The 17,605-nt window shown below is 42.9% G+C and overlaps 2 protein-coding genes across 3 annotated transcripts in view; one reads left to right on the top strand and one right to left on the bottom strand.

Annotated features, from left to right (window-relative positions):
- Positions 1-7,189, top strand: part of LOC110532734 (disco-interacting protein 2 homolog B-A) — a 96,972-nt gene extending 89,783 nt beyond the window's left edge. Inside the window, exons 37-38 of one of the 2 annotated variants that reach the window (XM_036988801.1) lie at positions 2,581-2,704; positions 3,026-7,189. In XM_036988801.1, coding sequence (XP_036844696.1) covers positions 2,581-2,704; positions 3,026-3,278 — 377 coding nt within the window. In that variant the 3' untranslated portion in view covers positions 3,279-7,189. The remainder of the gene's footprint in view (positions 1-2,580; positions 2,705-3,025) is intronic. The other variant, XM_036988802.1, reaches the window with a different exon arrangement.
- Positions 3,492-15,352, bottom strand: LOC118965940 (chymotrypsinogen B). Its single transcript, XM_036986966.1, has 6 exons — positions 15,133-15,352; positions 10,177-10,414; positions 9,825-10,087; positions 9,331-9,623; positions 8,052-8,171; positions 3,492-3,590 (listed from the first exon to the last, which is right to left on the bottom strand). Exons 1-6 carry the CDS (start codon positions 15,227-15,229, stop codon positions 3,492-3,494), a joined length of 1,110 nt encoding a protein of 369 aa, XP_036842861.1. The 5' UTR covers positions 15,230-15,352.
- Positions 15,353-17,605: the final 2,253 nt, after the last annotated feature.

Genomic DNA, 17,605 nt, shown 5'->3' with positions numbered 1-17,605 from the left:
CACATCTGTAGCCATGAAACGCTGGTCATGGCTCACATCAACACCATCATCCCAGAAACCCTAGACCCACTCCAATTTGCAGACCACCCCAACAGATCCACAGATGATGCAGTCTCTATTGCACTCCACACTACCTTTTCACACCGGGACTAAAGGAACATCGATGTGAGAATTGCTATTCATTGACTACAGCTCATCGTTCAACACCATAGTGCCCTCAAAGCTCATCACTAAGCTAAGGACCCTGGGACTAAACACCTCCCTCTGCAACTGGATCCTGGACTTCCTGACGGGCTGCTCCCAGATGGTAAGGGTAGGTAACCACATCCGCCACGCTGATCCTCAACACGGGGGCCCCCCCGGGTGCGTGCTCAGTCCCCTCCTGTGCTCCCTGTTCACTAATGACTGCACGGCCTGGCACGACTCCAACACCATCATTAAGTTTGACAATGACAACAGTGGTATGTCTGATCACCGACAACAACGAGACAGCCTATAGGGAGGAGGTCAGAGACCTGGCCGTGTGGTGCAAGGACAACAACCTCTCCCTCAAGGTGATCAAGACAAAGGAGATGATTGTGGACTACAGGAAAGAGAGGACCGAGCACGCCCCCATTCTCATCGACAGGGCTGTAGTGGAGCAGCTTGAGAGCTTTAAGTTCCTTGGTGTCCACCTCACCAACAAACTAACATGGTCCAAGCACACCGAGACAGTCGTGAAGAGGGCACAACAAAACCTATTAATGTCCTCAGATCCTCAAAACAGCTGCACCATCGAGAGCATCCTGACGGGTTGCATCACTGCCTGGTATGGCAAATTCTCGGCCTCTGACCGCAAGGCACTACAGAGGGTAGTGCGTAGGGCCCAGTCACCGGGGCCAAGCTTCCTGCCATCCAGAACCTCTATATCAGGCTGTGTCAGAGGAAGGCACTAAACATTGTCAAAGACTCCAGCCACCCTAGTCGTAGACTGTTCTCTCTGCTACCGCACGGCAAGCAGTACCAGAGCGCCTAGTCTAGGTCCAAGAGGCATCTACCCCCAAGCAATAAGACTGCTGAAATTCTAATCAAATGGCTACTCAGACTATTTGCATTGCCCCCCTTCTACGCTACTGTTATTATCTATGCATAGTCATTTTAATAACTCTCCCTACATGTACATACCTTGACACCGGTGCCCCCACACATTGATTCTGTACCGGTACCCCCTCGCTTATTGTTATTTTACTGCTGCTCTTTAATTATTTATTTTTTTGTGGTATTTTCTTAAAACTGCGTTGTTGGTTAAGGGCTTGTAAGTAAGCATTTCACTGTAAGGTACCTGTTGTATTCAGCATTTCACTGTAAGGTACCTGTTGTATTCAGCATTTCACTGTAAGGTACCTGTTGTATTCAGCATTTCACTGTAAGGTACCTGTTGTATTCAGCATTTCACTGTAAGGTACCTGTTGTATTCAGCATTTCACTGTAAGGTACCTGTTGTATTCAGCATTTCACTGTAAGGTACCTGTTGTATTCAGCATGTCACTGTAAGGTACCTGTTGTATTCAGCATTTCACTGTAAGGTACCTGTTGTATTCAGCACTTCACTGTAAGGTACCTGTTGTATTCAGCATTTCACTGTAAGGTACCTGTTGTATTCAGCATTTCACTGTAAGGTACCTGTTGTATTCAGCATTTCACTGTAAGGTACCTGTTGTATTCAGCATTTCACTGTAAGGTACCTGTTGTATTCAGCATTTCACTGTAAGGTACCTGTTGGATTCAGCATTTCACTGTAAGGTACCTGTTGTATTCAGCATTTCACTGTAAGGTACCTGTTGTATTCAGCATTTCACTGTAAGGTACCTGTTGTATTCAGCATTTCACTGTAAGGTACCTGTTGTATTCAGCATGTCACTGTAAGGTACCTGTTGTATTCAGCATTTCACTGTAAGGTACCTGTTGTATTCAGCATTTCACTGTAAGGTACCTGTTGTATTCAGCACTTCACTGTAAGGTACCTGTTGTATTTGGCGCATGTGACACATACATTTTGATTTGATTGTGCTTTAAAATCAAGCAGGTTTTTTTTAAAGGCCCAGTGCAGTCAAAAATGTTATTTTTCTGTTTTTTGTAAATTTATTTTATTTTGTCACATACACCATGTAGGTGCAGTGGATGAGGTTGAAATAATACTGTGATACTTATACTTATGATAATACCCTTTTAGTGTAAGAGCTGTTTGAAAATATTGCCTGAAATTTCAGCCTGGTTTGGTGGGATGGAGCTTTGGCCTGCCTGGTGACATCACTAGGCGGTATATTGGTTAATAGACCAATAAGAAAGAGTTCCAAACCTGTCTGCCAATAACAGTTAGTTTTCAGTTTTCCCCTCCCACTCAGACCCCTTCCAGACAGTCCTAGCAAAATTGCTCTTTACATTTTAATTGAAAGCAATCACATGAAGGTACTTAATTGTTACCCAGAAATGATTTGATATTGAGATAAAAGCAGCACCCTGGGTGTTGGGTTTCTAAGCGGTCTGTGTTGATGACAAATCTATTTTCACTCCTGATCCATCTGCCTGCCTTCCCTTCAGATCGTCATGACGCTCTGTTTGTGGTGGGCCAGCTGGATGAGACGTTGGAGCTCAGGGGGCTTCGCTACCACCCCATCGACATCGAGACCTCTGTGTCCCGGGCACACCGCAGCATCGCTGAGAGGTGAGATACTGTTGTCTGCTCAGACACACACAGTACATGCATGCTTCACTAGGTGTATTGTAACCTGATGTGACTGTTTTGTGGTCTGTACCAGAACTGTGTTTGACATTGACATATACTGTATCTAGTATAAACCCACATGTTTGGTTTCCTTGGTGTTGAGAAAGAACGGGAAGGGTACACAGCACCGTGCTCTAACCCACTGAACCAGTTGAATGTTGAACTTGATGAGTGACTGACTGTTGGTGCCGGTCATTCTCTATATCTGCTGTGTACCCCTGAATGTTAACTTGATGGGTGGCTGTCTCTCTCTCTCCACAGTGCTGTGTTCACGTGGACCAACCTCCTGGTAGTAGTGGCAGAGCTGGCCGGGTCGGAGCAGGAGGCCCTAGACTTGGTGCCTCTGGTGACCAACGTGGTTCTGGAGGAGCACCACCTGATTGTGGGCGTGGTGGTTGTTGTTGACCCGGGGGTCATCCCCATCAACTCACGGGGAGAGAAGCAGAGGATGCACCTCCGGGACTCGTTCCTGGCCGACCAGCTGGACCCCATCTACGTGGCCTATAACATGTGAGGAGGGCCCAGGCCCCATTCACACTGGGGTGGAGGCTGGCTGTGGGGGTCCACTGGAGTGGAGGCTGGCTATGGGGGTCCACTGGAGTGGAGGCTGGCTATGGGGGTCCACTGGAGTGGAGGCTGGCTATGGGGGTCCACTGGAGTGGAGGCTGGCTATGGGGGTCCACTGGAGTGGAGGCTGGCTATGGGGGTCCACTGGAGTGGAGGCTGGCTATGGGGGTCCACTGGGGTGGAGGCTGGCTATGGGGGTCCACTGGAGTGGAGGCCGGCTATGGGGGTCCACTGGGGTAGAGGCTAAAGTATAGAGGCTCTGAGAGGGAGGTGCTAGACACAGAGAGGGGGCTGGGGGGTGGACTGCTTCTCCCAAGAATGGACCTCACACTCACTCATCTGGCAGTGGGACAGATTGGCAGGACAGGGCAGGAGTAGCATTGGTGGATGGGCTTGGACTTGGTTTAGCCATCCTGTTAGAGTAATTCCTGCCCCAGTGTTCTTTTTCTCTCGGCCAGAGTCTACTCTCTATGAAACAGAGACTGTTTATTAAGTCTGTGGGTGGAAGTGAAGTTAGAGCATGTCTGTCTGCATGGGGTTTTGCTGCTTCTTAATGGTGCTTTTCCAACCACTCCCTGCCTCCCACTGACAGAGTAGGAAGATGATTGGTTTCTCCTCTTTGATTGACACTTGGGTCCACCTATCAAGTAGATGTTTGCCAATACCCTCATCCACTGTCTCTCCCCGACTGCTCCTAACCATGATTTTATCCCCAGACATTATTATTGTGAATCTTGTTTTATAGAAGAAAATACAGAGGTGTGTTTCTCATCTCGATCCATTCCCTGGTTCAGCCTGTACCCTGCTCTCTCCTCTCTCCTGAGTGGTCCACAGTCCGTCATGTTGGTCAGGATAGGACTGTGTGGAGTCAACGTGACGAGCTGGAAGCTTCCCCCATGCACTTTAACCTTTCCTTGTCCTTCCATAATCTCTCCTAGCCTAGTCCCAGTTTATGGGACTAGTTTATGCAGATCAACTCCTCATGAGACAATGACCAAAGGAGTTGGAAAGACCTGGGACCATGCGTGCTGTACGTCCCAAATTACAACCTATTCCCTATATAGTGTACTACCCTATGGGCCTTGGTCAAAAGTAGTCCACTAAATAGGGAATAGGGTGCTATTTGAGCCGTAGTCTATATGTCCCCTGGATTGTCGATGGGAGACTCACAAATTGGCTTCCGCCGGTGCTACCGCAATGCAGAGGACTGATCTTTAAAATTGGTGTTAGATTTAATTGACTTATATGGAACTAAAAAGAGGTCATAAAATACAAACTTGCTAATGAACCTAGCTCAGTATGGTTGACCTCTACTCACTTCCATTTTTCATCAAGAAATGCAGAAGAACTAAACAATATCACAAACAATACAATAGCAGCAGTAAGTACAGCCCACTGAGTCAGACAAACGCCTGCACCTCAGTAGCTGTACTTACTGCAGAGCTGGAATTGACCGGTCATCTTACGTGTCTGTCCCATAGATCTCGGTTGTTGTTTTTTACACTTTACTGCTATGTTAAACGCTTTTAGACGTGCTAGAAGAATCCACTTTTAAAACACACTTGTCATTGGTATGGAATGAAACAGATGTGCAACATAAACATACCAGCAGCAAACTCGCACAACAAAACAGACCGTGTTTATTTTTGGGGGACAATATTTTAAGGTCTTGATGTATGAGCAGGAATCGTTCCATGAGAGTGCTCTCATCGATCATGTAAATAAAATGGACTTCTGTTTTTACTGCTGTTTTATGGGGTCAGGGTTATATGTATGTACAGACATACGACTAAACTGCTGTACATATTTATCTTTACACAACTCTATTTATCGTCATTATTTAAATATCTAGCAAGCACAAAATACTGATAATATGGAACAATAAACTTCTGATTAACTTGCTGGCTGACCTGATATCATGGAGGCTCCTCTGCTGAATCACTATCTTAGCTTGAATAAGTATCAGTCAGTCAGCTGCTGGCCTCTGTCACAGGCTTTCAGATGGCAAAGCCTTGGGGTCCGTGGCTAGTCAATTGCTAGGCTTGTTTGTTGATTCTGGAGTGCCCATTGAGTCACCAAGGTGCATCTATATCTCTGACTAACTTCACATGAGGCTACATCTGGGATGTCGGAAGACTGCTGTGCCTTTAAATGTGGAAGACACATTTCAGTTGAATGCATTCAGTTGTACAACTGACTAGGTATCCCCTTTCCCTTTGTATTGTGCCATCATGAAACGTGACATCTTCATAAATCAAGGACTTGGTGAACTACCAAACCCAGTTGGCAGTGGGTATAAGATGAGGACAAATTATTGCCTTATAAAACCTGTGGAACTTGTAATACTTTTACTGTTATTATTTGTCAAAGGTTTTAATTTCATTATTCTGATTGTATTATGACTAGAAAAGGGATTGTGAAGGGTAAGATGTTGACCGTATAGGGTATATTTTAGAGGTCAAAAACTGTATAACTGGTGTTACTGTGTACATTGAAATTATGAACTTGTTCTTTGTTCATAAAACTTGACTGATCTTTCATACTTGACAGCAAATTTCTGCATCACAGACTTAAACGTAGGCTAAGTAACACATTTCAAAATTAAAGGAAGCATATCATATGGTTTGGCAGGTGGTAACAATTTGCACTTTTCCATATCATTATTACTGGTGTGTGTGATCGTATGGTTTAAATGGTGACATCGTTTGCCTTTCCTTGTGGAAAAAAGTTTCATTTCCCTTTTTAATTAAATGAACATCAAAATATTAAACAATATTTTTGTTCCAAAATGACAGTTTCTTTTTTGTTGATTGGCTTATTTTATGTCATTCACTGTAATGTAATTTTTAGGGGTTGACTCTAGCAGGACATCCCAAGGATCCAGCCTAGCATCAAACTATTTTTATTCCATCCATCCAAATGAGAAATTCATTATTTAAATGATTGTAATGTTTTTCATGCTAGATTTCAACTACCCTACACAACGCTGTGGCAAAACAAAAGCCTTGTTTGATTTAGGAAGTTGTTAAAACTACTTGAATGACAAACATTGTAACTTAAGTCCATCTTTAGAGTAAAGTTACATTTAATGATTCATAAAAAAAAAAATTGGGACTATTCTGTGGTATTTGGCTTTCTTGCCAAGCTGCTACTGTATCATTCCACCTTTGCATGTTTAAATCATCATCTTATCTTATAGTGGTGTGACCATAGAACTAGAAGGAATTTACCACTCAATCTTCATGGTGTGAGCGGTTCCAAGCCCGTTCTACTCAATCTAATTCCATGGGTGTGACAACATGTTGTCCTGCCATACATTCATTAGACACATTGGTGCTATCCAAAACTGGAAATAAGGGGAAAGTCTTTCAAGATTCTATCCATGGAAAAACCTAGCTTGAGTTCCAGCCTGTTTGTACTATTGTGCCAGCTCCAATTGGCAAAAGCACAAACCGGTATAGGACCAGGCAAGGACAAATGATCAGGATTGCCAATATTTCCATATATTTTGTAATAAACACTGTGCCAATTGCAGTAAAACTGAAAACAATAAAGGATGTTAAGCTTTTAGTCTATTGTAAGCACAATGTACTGTACTTGTGTAGTGCTAAAACAATATATTTCGGATGATTAATGTTATTTGTAAACATCAAGGGCCCAAAATATATATATACCTCAAGGCTGTTCACTATGCATAAATGCTGTACAAGATCTTCTCAATATTGTCAGTGATGCAATGAGTTCCAACTCAGAGGCAAACGTGTCCTATTTGACCAACGTTCTGTCATGTTGTCAATGGGGATCATTTGTTTTCTATTTGGTTTAGCAAAATGAAACAATAAAAATCTGCTTTTGTCAGCATGTCTCTGCTCTGTGATCTGTAAAGCCACTAGTCTCTTTTCACAGCCGCTGGTTTCCGCTACAGTCTCTCCCACTTGATGTCTGATTGGTGTTACGACCTGACAGTCACTTCATTTTGAACATCAACAGCCCACCCATTTCTGTAATTTGTGGTTGGGCTGCTCAGTCGCTAATTCCTAAAAGTGTTGAAAAGAGATGCTGTGGCGGAGACTAATGAAAAGAGATGGATGACAATATTGTGCGTTACTACATTATTACAGAGGAAAATGGAATCTTTCTCAGCTGAATGTCCTAATGTTTTCTAGATCTCTTGGCTTAACTTCATCTTTTCACAACATTTGCAGGCAAGTTACATTTTGGAATGAGTATATGTGGGGGGGGTAAAGTCTACTTCATTTGTCGTCTGAGATATCAAATACAAGGCAACCCAATGTTCTACAATCTGCATCAACAAAAAAGTCATTACGTACAGTAGCATCTACCCTGATGTTGCATGGCAAACTTTTGACTGTCTCTACTATTCACCCCACCCCTCCAAGCCTGGTGTCTATGGCGCTGCTCCCTGCCCCTGTGGGGGGGGTGTCAGCTTCATTTGTGTTGTCTGAGCGCTCAAAATCCTTTCCTCCATACTTTTTATTTATAGTATCATATGTTTAGTTAAAAATATTTAGACTGCTCTCAAATTAAATTAATAAATAAAATGTCACAAATGTAACTGGTGTGGAAACTGTCAAATCACCACCGTAGCTAAGCTGGAAAGCAAAAAGCACATGGCCAAAGAACAACTGTGAATTGGTGCAAGGATGGGGGGGGCGCTGTCCCCAACTTCTCTTTGAATCCAGTAGAAATGCTTGCTCACTTTGAGGTAAATGTTGGGCCGACGAGGCACACCACAGTCTTTGGCATACACCCGCACTCCATAGATGTAGTAGCGGTTGTTTGCAGGCATGAAGCAGCTCACAGGGCCCCCAAGATTCATCTGAGGAAAAACAAGCGATAAGCAAACATTTAAACTTAACATAACTACTTTGGGATTCATGTTCTTTCGGGAGGTGATTTTCTTAGAAGAATATTAATTTCAACAATTTGAAAGATTTTACTGATTTTACTGAGTTACAGTTCATGTAACGAAATCAATCAATTGAAATAAATGAGGCCCTAATCTATAGATTTCACATGACTGGGAATACTGATATGCATCTGTTGGTCACAGATACTGTACCTTTAAAAATAAGGTAGGGGTGTGGATCAGAAATCCAGTCAGTATCTGGTGTGACCACCGTTTGCCTCAGGCAGCGTGACATCCCCTTTGCATAGAGTTGATCAGGCTGTTGATTGTGGCCTGTGGAATGCTGTCCTCCTACTCTTCAATGGTTCTGCAAAGTTGCTGAATATTGGCAGGAACTGGAACACACTGTTGTAGACATCGATCCAGAGCATCCCAAACATGCTCAATGGGTGACATGTCCGGTGATTATGCAGGCTATAGAAGAACTAGGACATTTTCAGCTTCCAGGAATTGTGTACAGAACCTTGTTGCATGGGGCTGTGTATTATCATGCTGAAAACATGAGGTTATGGCGGTGGATGAATGGCACGACAATGGGCCTCAGGATCTCGTCACAGTATCTCTGTGCATTCAATTTGCCATTAATAAAATGCTATTTTGTTTGTTGTCCATAGCTTATGCCTGCCCATACCAGAACACCACTGCCCCCATGGGGCACTTTGTTCACATGTTTAAATTCTTTAAAACGATGGAGGCGGCTTATGGTAGAGAAATGAAAATGCAATTATCTGGCAACAGCTCTGGTGGACATTCCTGCCATCAGCATGCCAATAGCAGTCTCTCAACTTGAGACATCTGTAGCATTGCGTTGTGTGACAACAACTAGACATTTTAGAGTTGTCTTTTGTCCCCAGCACAATGTGCACCTGTATAATGATCATGTTGTGTTATCAGCTTCTTGATATACCACACCTGTCAGGTGGATCGATTTATCTTGGCTAAAGAAATGCCCACTAACAGGGATGTAAACAAATGTGTGCACAACATTTGATATCTTTTTGTGCATATGGGACATTTCTGAGATGTTTCAAGAGCTGAAATAAAAGAACACTTTATATTTTTGTCTAACTAACATGTTATCTAAAATGTCAGAGATTAAACAAAATGTAGGACATGTCTGTGTCCCAAATGGCACCCCAGAGCTCTGGTCAAAAGGGGTGCCATTGGGGACACATATCATGTCTGAATGTAACAGGTTGTATCGGCCTCTGTTTACCTCACAACCATCAGGACCACCCATGCCACTGGGATGAGACATACAAAACATGTCCCTAGCCACTTTGTAGTTCCACCAGGTAGGCATGTTACACCTGGGAGTGCCAATTTTCTTCACTTCTGCTTCTTGTAAAATGCTGGTGTTTGCTGTCAAAGAGCAAATAGGTTAACTGTAATTTGTGTTAAAGGCTTATACACTATAATATTTTTGTTTTTAATACACTGAGTATACAAAACATTAAGGACACCTGCTCTTCCCATGACCATCATTTCAAGCCCCCTACAGTGGGCTATATGGCCAGCTCTACTTTGACGATGTAAACCATGTTATTTTGTTGTAAGACTTACCATTGGGCCCTGCATAGCCTGTGATGTGGCAGATACCATACTGATGTTCTTCAACATTGGAATTATCTGGGATGCAAATTTCATCCACAAAGGTGTTGAATACAAGGGGGGGTTTCAACTTCAGAAGTGCAATGTTGTATCGCAGTGTGATAGGATTAAAAAGTTTGTGCGGGACTATCCTCTCAATTTGTAATTCCTGTGTGTTCGCGTCATTGTGGTTTGTATCCGTGGTCCCAGCTTTGACTATCAGGTTGCTTGAAAGGCTGCAACAAAAAGGGCAAAGAAAAGTTTTGGAAAAAGACAACTGCTAAAGTAGCTAAACGGTAGACTTAATATATGCTGTGGTATATACCGATGCTGTGGTGCCTGAACACATACGGCAGCTGTCAGTATCCAGTCCTGGCTGATGATGGCTCCTCCACAGTGATGCTGAAAAGGATCTGCTGCGGTCGGACGGTGCATGATGGAGACTTGCCACGGCCAAATACTAGGGTCAATTGGAGTGCCACCAACGAACCGACCACCACCATAATCATCATAGTCAAATGGCATCATCGTTGATGGTCTCTCTGGTCTCTTTCCACAATTCACTAAATACGAAGACAAGAACCACAATCCTGAGTTTGTGCTTCAGCCTAATGGCCAGCCACACCATTTAAAGACATGAATACCTGGTACATAAAGCTGATGGGGCTGGGGAAATGTTACCACAGAAGTAGGCCTTACACAGAACCCAAACCGGCTGCGCGTGTGCGCTATCGTGCATAAATGTATTTTGTCCCCCTACACCAAACACGATCATGACACGCAGGTTAAAATAGCAAAACAAACTCTGAACCAATGACATTAATTTGGGGACAGGTCGAAAAGCATTAAAAGTATGGCAATTTAGCTAGTTAGCTTGCTGTTGCTAGCTAATTTGTCCTGGGATATAAACATTGAGTTGTTATTTTACCTGAACTGCACAAGGTCCTCTACACAGACAAATTAATCCACACACAAAACGGTTAACCGAATCGTTTCTAGTCATCTCTCCTTCCAGGCTTTTTCATCTTTGAATTGATATGGTGATCGCATCAAAACTTTCATAGTATTACCACGACTACCGGCAAAACAGTTTGTCTTTCAATCACCCACGTGGGTATAACCAATGAGAAGATGGCACGTGGGTACCTGCTTCTATAAACCAATGAGGGGATGGGAGAGGCAGGACTTTCAGTGCGATCTGCTTCAGAAATAGAAAGGAGTTCTATTTTAGCCCTTGGCATCGCAGACGCGATGGGTGCAATAATTGAATAACATGGATTTCTACATTTATTTTGCGACGCTTGCGCACACGACGTTTCCGGTCTGGTCAGCATGTAACTTAACTGACAATCCATGATCAAGTTATTTCTTGATTAAGACTGTTTATCGCAACAAAAACAAATACCAGCAAAGGAGCAGAATTAGGATTAGGCTAGCTATGACCGATAGCTACGTCAGTTTATCTGAGTCCCTTATAGATTTAGAAAAATTTCCACGCATTGTGGAAATTTGTCTTTGGCTTCACCACACTAAAAACGGGATTAATATCCCATGATGAGCAGATCATTCTCCAGATCAAAGTACAAAAGTGTTATTGTACTACTGCAGTTCTAAGTTCCTATGTGTTGCATCATTGGTCTAAAACCATGATCATCATGAAGAGAAAGACATTCATCATCAGCATTAACAAGACTGAAGGGCACCCTGTCATCTACGTGATTTCACTCATTAATATGTGTATCGTGGTCCGAGATCATCAACGTCTAGCCCCTCAAGCTGAAGGCCAACTAGAGGCATATCATCAGCATATTTTGAATAGGCTAAAACATTGTATTGAATCCTGATTTAGTTTGTATAGGCATTAAATAATACAGGTGTATAAGAGTGAATACAGTTGAAGTCAGAAGTTTACATACACCTTTGCCAAATACATTTAAACTCAAGTTTTTCACAATTCCTGACATTTAATCCTAGTAAAAACTACCTGTCTTAGGTCAGTTAGGATCATCACCTTATTTTAAGAATGTGAAATGTCAGAATAATTAGTAGAGAGAATGATTTATTTCAGCTTTTATTTCTTTCATCACATTCCCAGTGGGTCAGAAGTTTACATACACTCAATTAGTATCTGGTAGCATTGCCTTTAAATTGTTTCACTTGGGTCAAACATTTCGGGTCCACAATAAGCATCCCACAATAAGTTTGGTGAATTTTGGCCCATTCCTCCTGACAGAGCTGGTGTAACTGAGTCAGGTTTGTAGGCCTCCTTGCTCGCACACACTTTTTCAGTTCTGCCCACTAATTTTCTATGGGATTGAGGTAAGGGCTTTGTGATGGCCACTCCAATACCTTGAATTTCTTGTCCTTAAGCCATTTTGCCACAACTTTGGAAGTATGCTTGGGGTCTTTGTCCATTTGGAAGACCGCAAATGACCAAGCTTTAACTTCCTGACTAATGTCTTGAGATGCTGCTTCAATATATACATATTATTTTCCTGCATCATGATGCCGTCTATTTTGTGAAGTGCACCAGTCCCTCCTGCAGCAAAGCACCCTCACAACATGATGCTGCCACCCCGGTGCTTCAAGGTTGAGATGGTGTTCTTCGGCTTGCAAGCGTCCCCCTTTTTCCTCCAAACATAACGATGGTCATTATGGCCAAACAGTTCTATTTTTGTTTCATCAGACCAGAGGACATTTCTCCAAAAAGTACGATCTTTGTCCCCATGTGCAGTTGCAAACCATAGTCTGGCATTTTTATGGCCATTTTGGAACAGTTGCTTCTTCCTTGCTGAGCGGCCTTTCAGGTTATGTCGATATAGGACTAGTTTTACTGTGCATATAGATACTTTTGTACCTGTTTACTCCAGCATCTTCACAAGGTCCGTTGTTCTGCACTTTTCACACAAGTACGTTCTAGAGGTCGACCGATTAATCGGAATGGCCGATTAATTAGGGCCGATTTCAAGTTTTCATAACAATCGGAAATCGGTATTTTGGGTGCCGATTTATTTTTTTATTTTTTTACACCTCTATTTAATCTTTATTTACCTTGGCAAGTCAGTTTAGAACACATTCTTATTTTCAATGACGGCCTAGGAACGGTGGGTTAACTGCCTCGTTTAGGGGTGGAACGACAGATTTTCACCTTGTCAGCTCGGGGGATCCAAACTTGCAACCCTACAGTTAACTAGTCCAACGCAATAACGACCTGTCTCTCTCTCGTTGCACTCCACAAGGAGACTGCCTGTTACGCAAATGCAGTAAGCCAAGGTAAGTTGCTAGCTAGCATTAAACTTATCTTATAAAAAACTATCAATCATAATCACTAGTTAAGTACACATGGTTGATGATATTACTAGATATTATCTAGCGTGTCCTGCGTTGCATATAATCTGACTGAGCATACAAGCATACAAGTATCTAAGTATCTGACTGAGCGGTGCTAGGCAGAAGCAGGCGCGTAAACATTCATTCAAACAGCACTCTCGTGCATTTTGCCAGCAGCTCTTCGTTGTGCGTCAAGCATTTCGCTGTTTATGACTTCAAGCCTATCAACTCCCGAGATGAGGCTGGTGTAACTGAAGTGAAATGGCTGGCTAGTTAGCGCACGCTTATAGCGTTTCAAACTTCACTCGCTCTGAGCCTTGGGGTGGTTGTTTCCCTTGCTCTGCATGCGTAACCCTGCTTCAATGTGGTGGCTGTTGTCATTGCGTTGCTGGTTCGAGCTCAGGGAGGAGCGAGGAGAGGGACGGAAGCTATACTGTTACACTGGCAATACTAAAGTGACTATAAAAACATCCAATAGTCCTATAATTCCTATAATTACTACAACCTAAAACATCCTTTTTTTTTTTACCCCTTTTTCTCCCCAATTTCATGGTATCCAATTATTAGTAGCTACTATCTTGTATCATAGCTACAACTCCCGTACTGGCGTCCTCCGATACACAATCCAACCAAGCCGCACTGCTTCTTAACACAGCGCACATCCAACCCGGAAGCCAGCCGCACCAATGTGTCGTAGGAAACACCGTGCACCTGCACCCGGCCCGCCACAGGAGTCGCTGGTGCGCGATGAGACAAGGTATCCCTACCGGCCAAATCCTCCCTAACCCGGACGACGCTAGGCCAATTGTGCGTCGCCCCACGGACATCCCGGTCGCGGCCGGTTACGACAGAGCCTGGGCGCGAACCCAGAGTCTCTGGTAGTACAGCGCCCTTAACCACTGCGCCACCCGGGAGGCCAACCTAAAACTTCTTACCTGGGAATATTGAAGACTCATGTTAAAAGGAACCACCAGCTTTTATATGTTCTCATGTTCTGAGCAAGGAACTGAAACGTTAGCTTATTGCATATTGCATTTTTACTTTCTTCTCCAACACTTTGTTTTTGCATTATTTAAACCAAATTGAACATGTTTCATTATTTACTTGAGGCTAAATTGATTTTATTGATGTATTATATTAAGCTAAAATAAGTGTTTATTCAGTATTGTTGTAATTGTCATTATTACAAATGCATTAAAAAATATTTTTTTTTTCAAAAAAATTGGCCGATTAATCGGTATCGGCTTTTTTGGTCCTCCAATAATCGGTATCGGCATTGAAAAATCATAATCGGTCGACCTCTAGTACGTTCATCTCTAGGAGACAGAATGCGTCTCCTTCCTGAGAGGTATGACGGCTGCGTGGTCCCATGGTGTTTATACTTGCGTACTATTGTTTGTGCAGATGAACGTGGTACCTTCAGGTGTTTGGAAATTGCTCCCAAGGATGAACCAAACCTGTGGAGGTCTACATTTTTTTCTGAGGTCTTGGCTGATTTCTTTTGATTTTCCCATGTCAAGCAAAGAGGCACTGAGTTTGAAGGTAGGCCTTGAAATACATCCACAGGTACACCTCCAATTGACTCAAATTATGTCCATTAGCCTTTCAGAAGCTTCTAAAGCCATGACATCATTTTCTAGAATTTTCCAAGCTGTTTAAAGGCAGTCAACTAAGTGTATATAAACTTCTGACCCACTGGAATTGTGATACAGTGAATTATAAGTGAAATAATCTGTCTGTAAACAATTGTTGGAACAATTATTTGTGTCATGCACAAAGTAGATGTCCTAACCAACTTGCCAAAACTATAGTTTGTTGGAAAACGAGTTTTAATGACTCCAACATAAGTGTATGTAAACTTCCGACTTCAACTGTATATCATACACCGAGTATAATACAGGTATATCAGCCTAGGAATGTTTGTTTACTAAACGCTGTGCTAGCTACTCACGGTCTGTTGTAACATGTTCCTCCAAAGTGGCCAAATACAAGATAACACAAACTCCTGCGATGGCTATCAAAATGAACAATTTGGCACAGGAGTTCATCTTAGCAAAGTAAGTTAGCCAGATGTTGCTAGCTATACGGCTCGACCAGGCGTTCGCTAACTAGCTACATTGACAAACTGGTACGAGAAGCCTTTATTCAAACGGTCAAAAACTGTTACATTTGATGACGCACTCCCAACATTGATCGTTGAGTGCGCGCCACACAACAGAGCACCATGATTGGCGAACTCAACTCATAAACACAATGGGCGCGTTCGTAAATTCACTCCGATTTCAGAGCACTCTCGTCTGAGTGGGACAAAGCGCAGAATAATTGATTAATTTACGAACGCCCAGAGCACACTCTGAGTTCACTCTAGAACTCCAGAGTGAATTTACGCATGCACCCCCATCGTAACGTCCAGTCCACTTTGCAGTGGAGGCTGCCTTAAAATATGCTTATATGCAGGCCAACCAAACGGTGTCATTGCAACATATTGGCAGCGGCGGCCACTGATTGACTGAATACCCGGGGCGCGAGCCATTGCAATGACATCGGCTCAGCTCACCAAAAACCTTTAAAAAAAAATGTTTTGTATTTTTTCAAGTCAAACAGTTTGCGATAGTTTGATATTGACTGGTGTTAAAACAATTCTAATTAAATGATTAAATGAAATCACACTCTACCTTAACCACAATGTATTTAAAAATGCATTGGTTTATTATGAAAAATAATGCTATTAAACATTTGCATTTAAAGTATAACTTTTTAATCTATATAAACAAAGTGCATATAAATGTAACAATTCAAAACAAATACAATCTGAACAACATAATAATAGAATATTGCACCATATCAAAGAAAAATAGATAACAATGTGCAAAACTGCAGCATCCCACTTAAAACATTAAACTGGTCCCTTTTTTCTCTCTCTTCTTTATTGCCATGTTATAACCAGTAGCACACAGCAATGCTGACCATATTTAGCTTTTATGAGAGATTTGCATTCAGAAATGCAAGCTGCCTCACTTTCGAGGGGCTGATGAGCTTTCTTCTCTCAGTAATTATTTGTCCCGTTTTCGAGAAAACCCTCTCAGAGGGAATGGATGTGGTCACTATGCAGAGACTCCCTGTCCTGACTTTAGTAAGCCGTGGGTAGACCAAGGCCTTGTTCTTCCACCAGCTCAGAGGATCTGCAGATCTTTGGAGGGGCTCCTCCAAATAGGACTGGACCTCCATTATGGCATCGGCTGAGGGATTCCTTCATGCTGCATCCCCAGTTGCTCTCTCGTCAAACAGCAGACGTTTGTGGCACTATTGCTGGTGCTTCTGCTCCATCTGCTCCATCTGCTCCCTCTTCTTCCTGTTGCCTGAGCCAGCTAACTGCCAGGGCTGTCCCTCCCTGTTGCTGAGGTTATTCTTTAAAGAGCCTCATCAATCGCTCTGGCATCACTGAAGGTTAACTTCTTAAACCTGGTGTCAAGCACAGCGGTTTCTGATAGCACGTGATTATATTCCATTTCTGTCCATTGATGAACATAGGGTGTCCATCAACTCTGTCACATGTCCTGTGGTTACGTTTGCTTCTCTCTGGCGGCTGGCTGTGATTCGCTGCAAACCCTTACACAGCAGTATCATTGTTGAGGCTGTCACATAGCTGAAAAGAGAGAACAGTAACTTATTAGTTCAGGTTCATGTTTTGTCCACTGATACTACATTTTCATCTACTGCTCATATACATATATAACACTGGATTAAATAATGATGTAGTAATAACTGCTTAATGTACCTCACTCCACTGATCTCAACAGTGACCTGCTTAAAGGGTTCCAGAACTCTGAACACCTCCTCCACCACCTCCCATTCCTCTTGGGTCAGAGCATCAACAGGTGCATTGACAATGGCCAGAGTAGAGATGATGGCATCCTTTGACTCAAGAAACAGCTTCAACATATAAAATGTTGAATTCTACCTTGTAGTGCAGTCTTGTTTAGGCCTCAGCTCAGGCAGCCCCATCTGGCATTGTGTAGACTTTAGTTTTTCAGCACCTACTGTGCTCCTGTATTCCACGGCTGCTTTCACTTTGTCCACAGTGAGCTTCATCACCTTCAGACATGGACATGGATGATGGATCCATTTGAACAATTTCATGGCTTTGGTTATTTTAGCTGCATTGTCGCTAACACAATACACCACTTTCCGTCTACTTGCCATTCTCTGGCCACTCTCAACAGTTCCTCTGCCAAGTTCTCTGAGGTGTGTCTGTCACCGAACTCAAAGCAGTCCAAAAGACAGCTAGACATAAAAAAAAATCTTAAATGAAGTGACATGTAACCGACATGTAAGAAGTGGTTACCCTTGATGTCCAGGAGTCAGTGGTAGGGCAAACTGCAGTAGCTTTTTGGACTTCTCCCGCACTGAAGCCTGTGTGCTAT

This window comes from Oncorhynchus mykiss, chromosome 9, assembly GCF_013265735.2.
Source record: "Oncorhynchus mykiss isolate Arlee chromosome 9, USDA_OmykA_1.1, whole genome shotgun sequence".
Taxonomy (NCBI): Eukaryota; Metazoa; Chordata; class Actinopteri; order Salmoniformes; family Salmonidae; genus Oncorhynchus; species Oncorhynchus mykiss.
Note: the sequence above shows the minus strand (reverse complement) of the source record. Positions and strands in the feature narration are given on the sequence as shown.

Bases quoted from the DNA above. Each gene is read 5' to 3' on its own strand.
- LOC118965940 (XM_036986966.1), bottom strand. From the start codon at position 15,229: ATGAACTCCTGTGCCAAATTGTTCATTTTGATAGCCATCGCAGGAGTT. The intron at 8,172-9,330 runs GTTAGACAAAAA...GTTTTTCCTCAG, and splicing joins ACATTTTAGATAACATGTTA to ATGAATCTTGGGGGCCCTGT. The intron at 3,591-8,051 runs GTGAGCAAGCAT...CCTCCCTCTCAG, and splicing joins GGCCCAACATTTACCTCAAA to AGCCTCTATACTTTAGCCTC.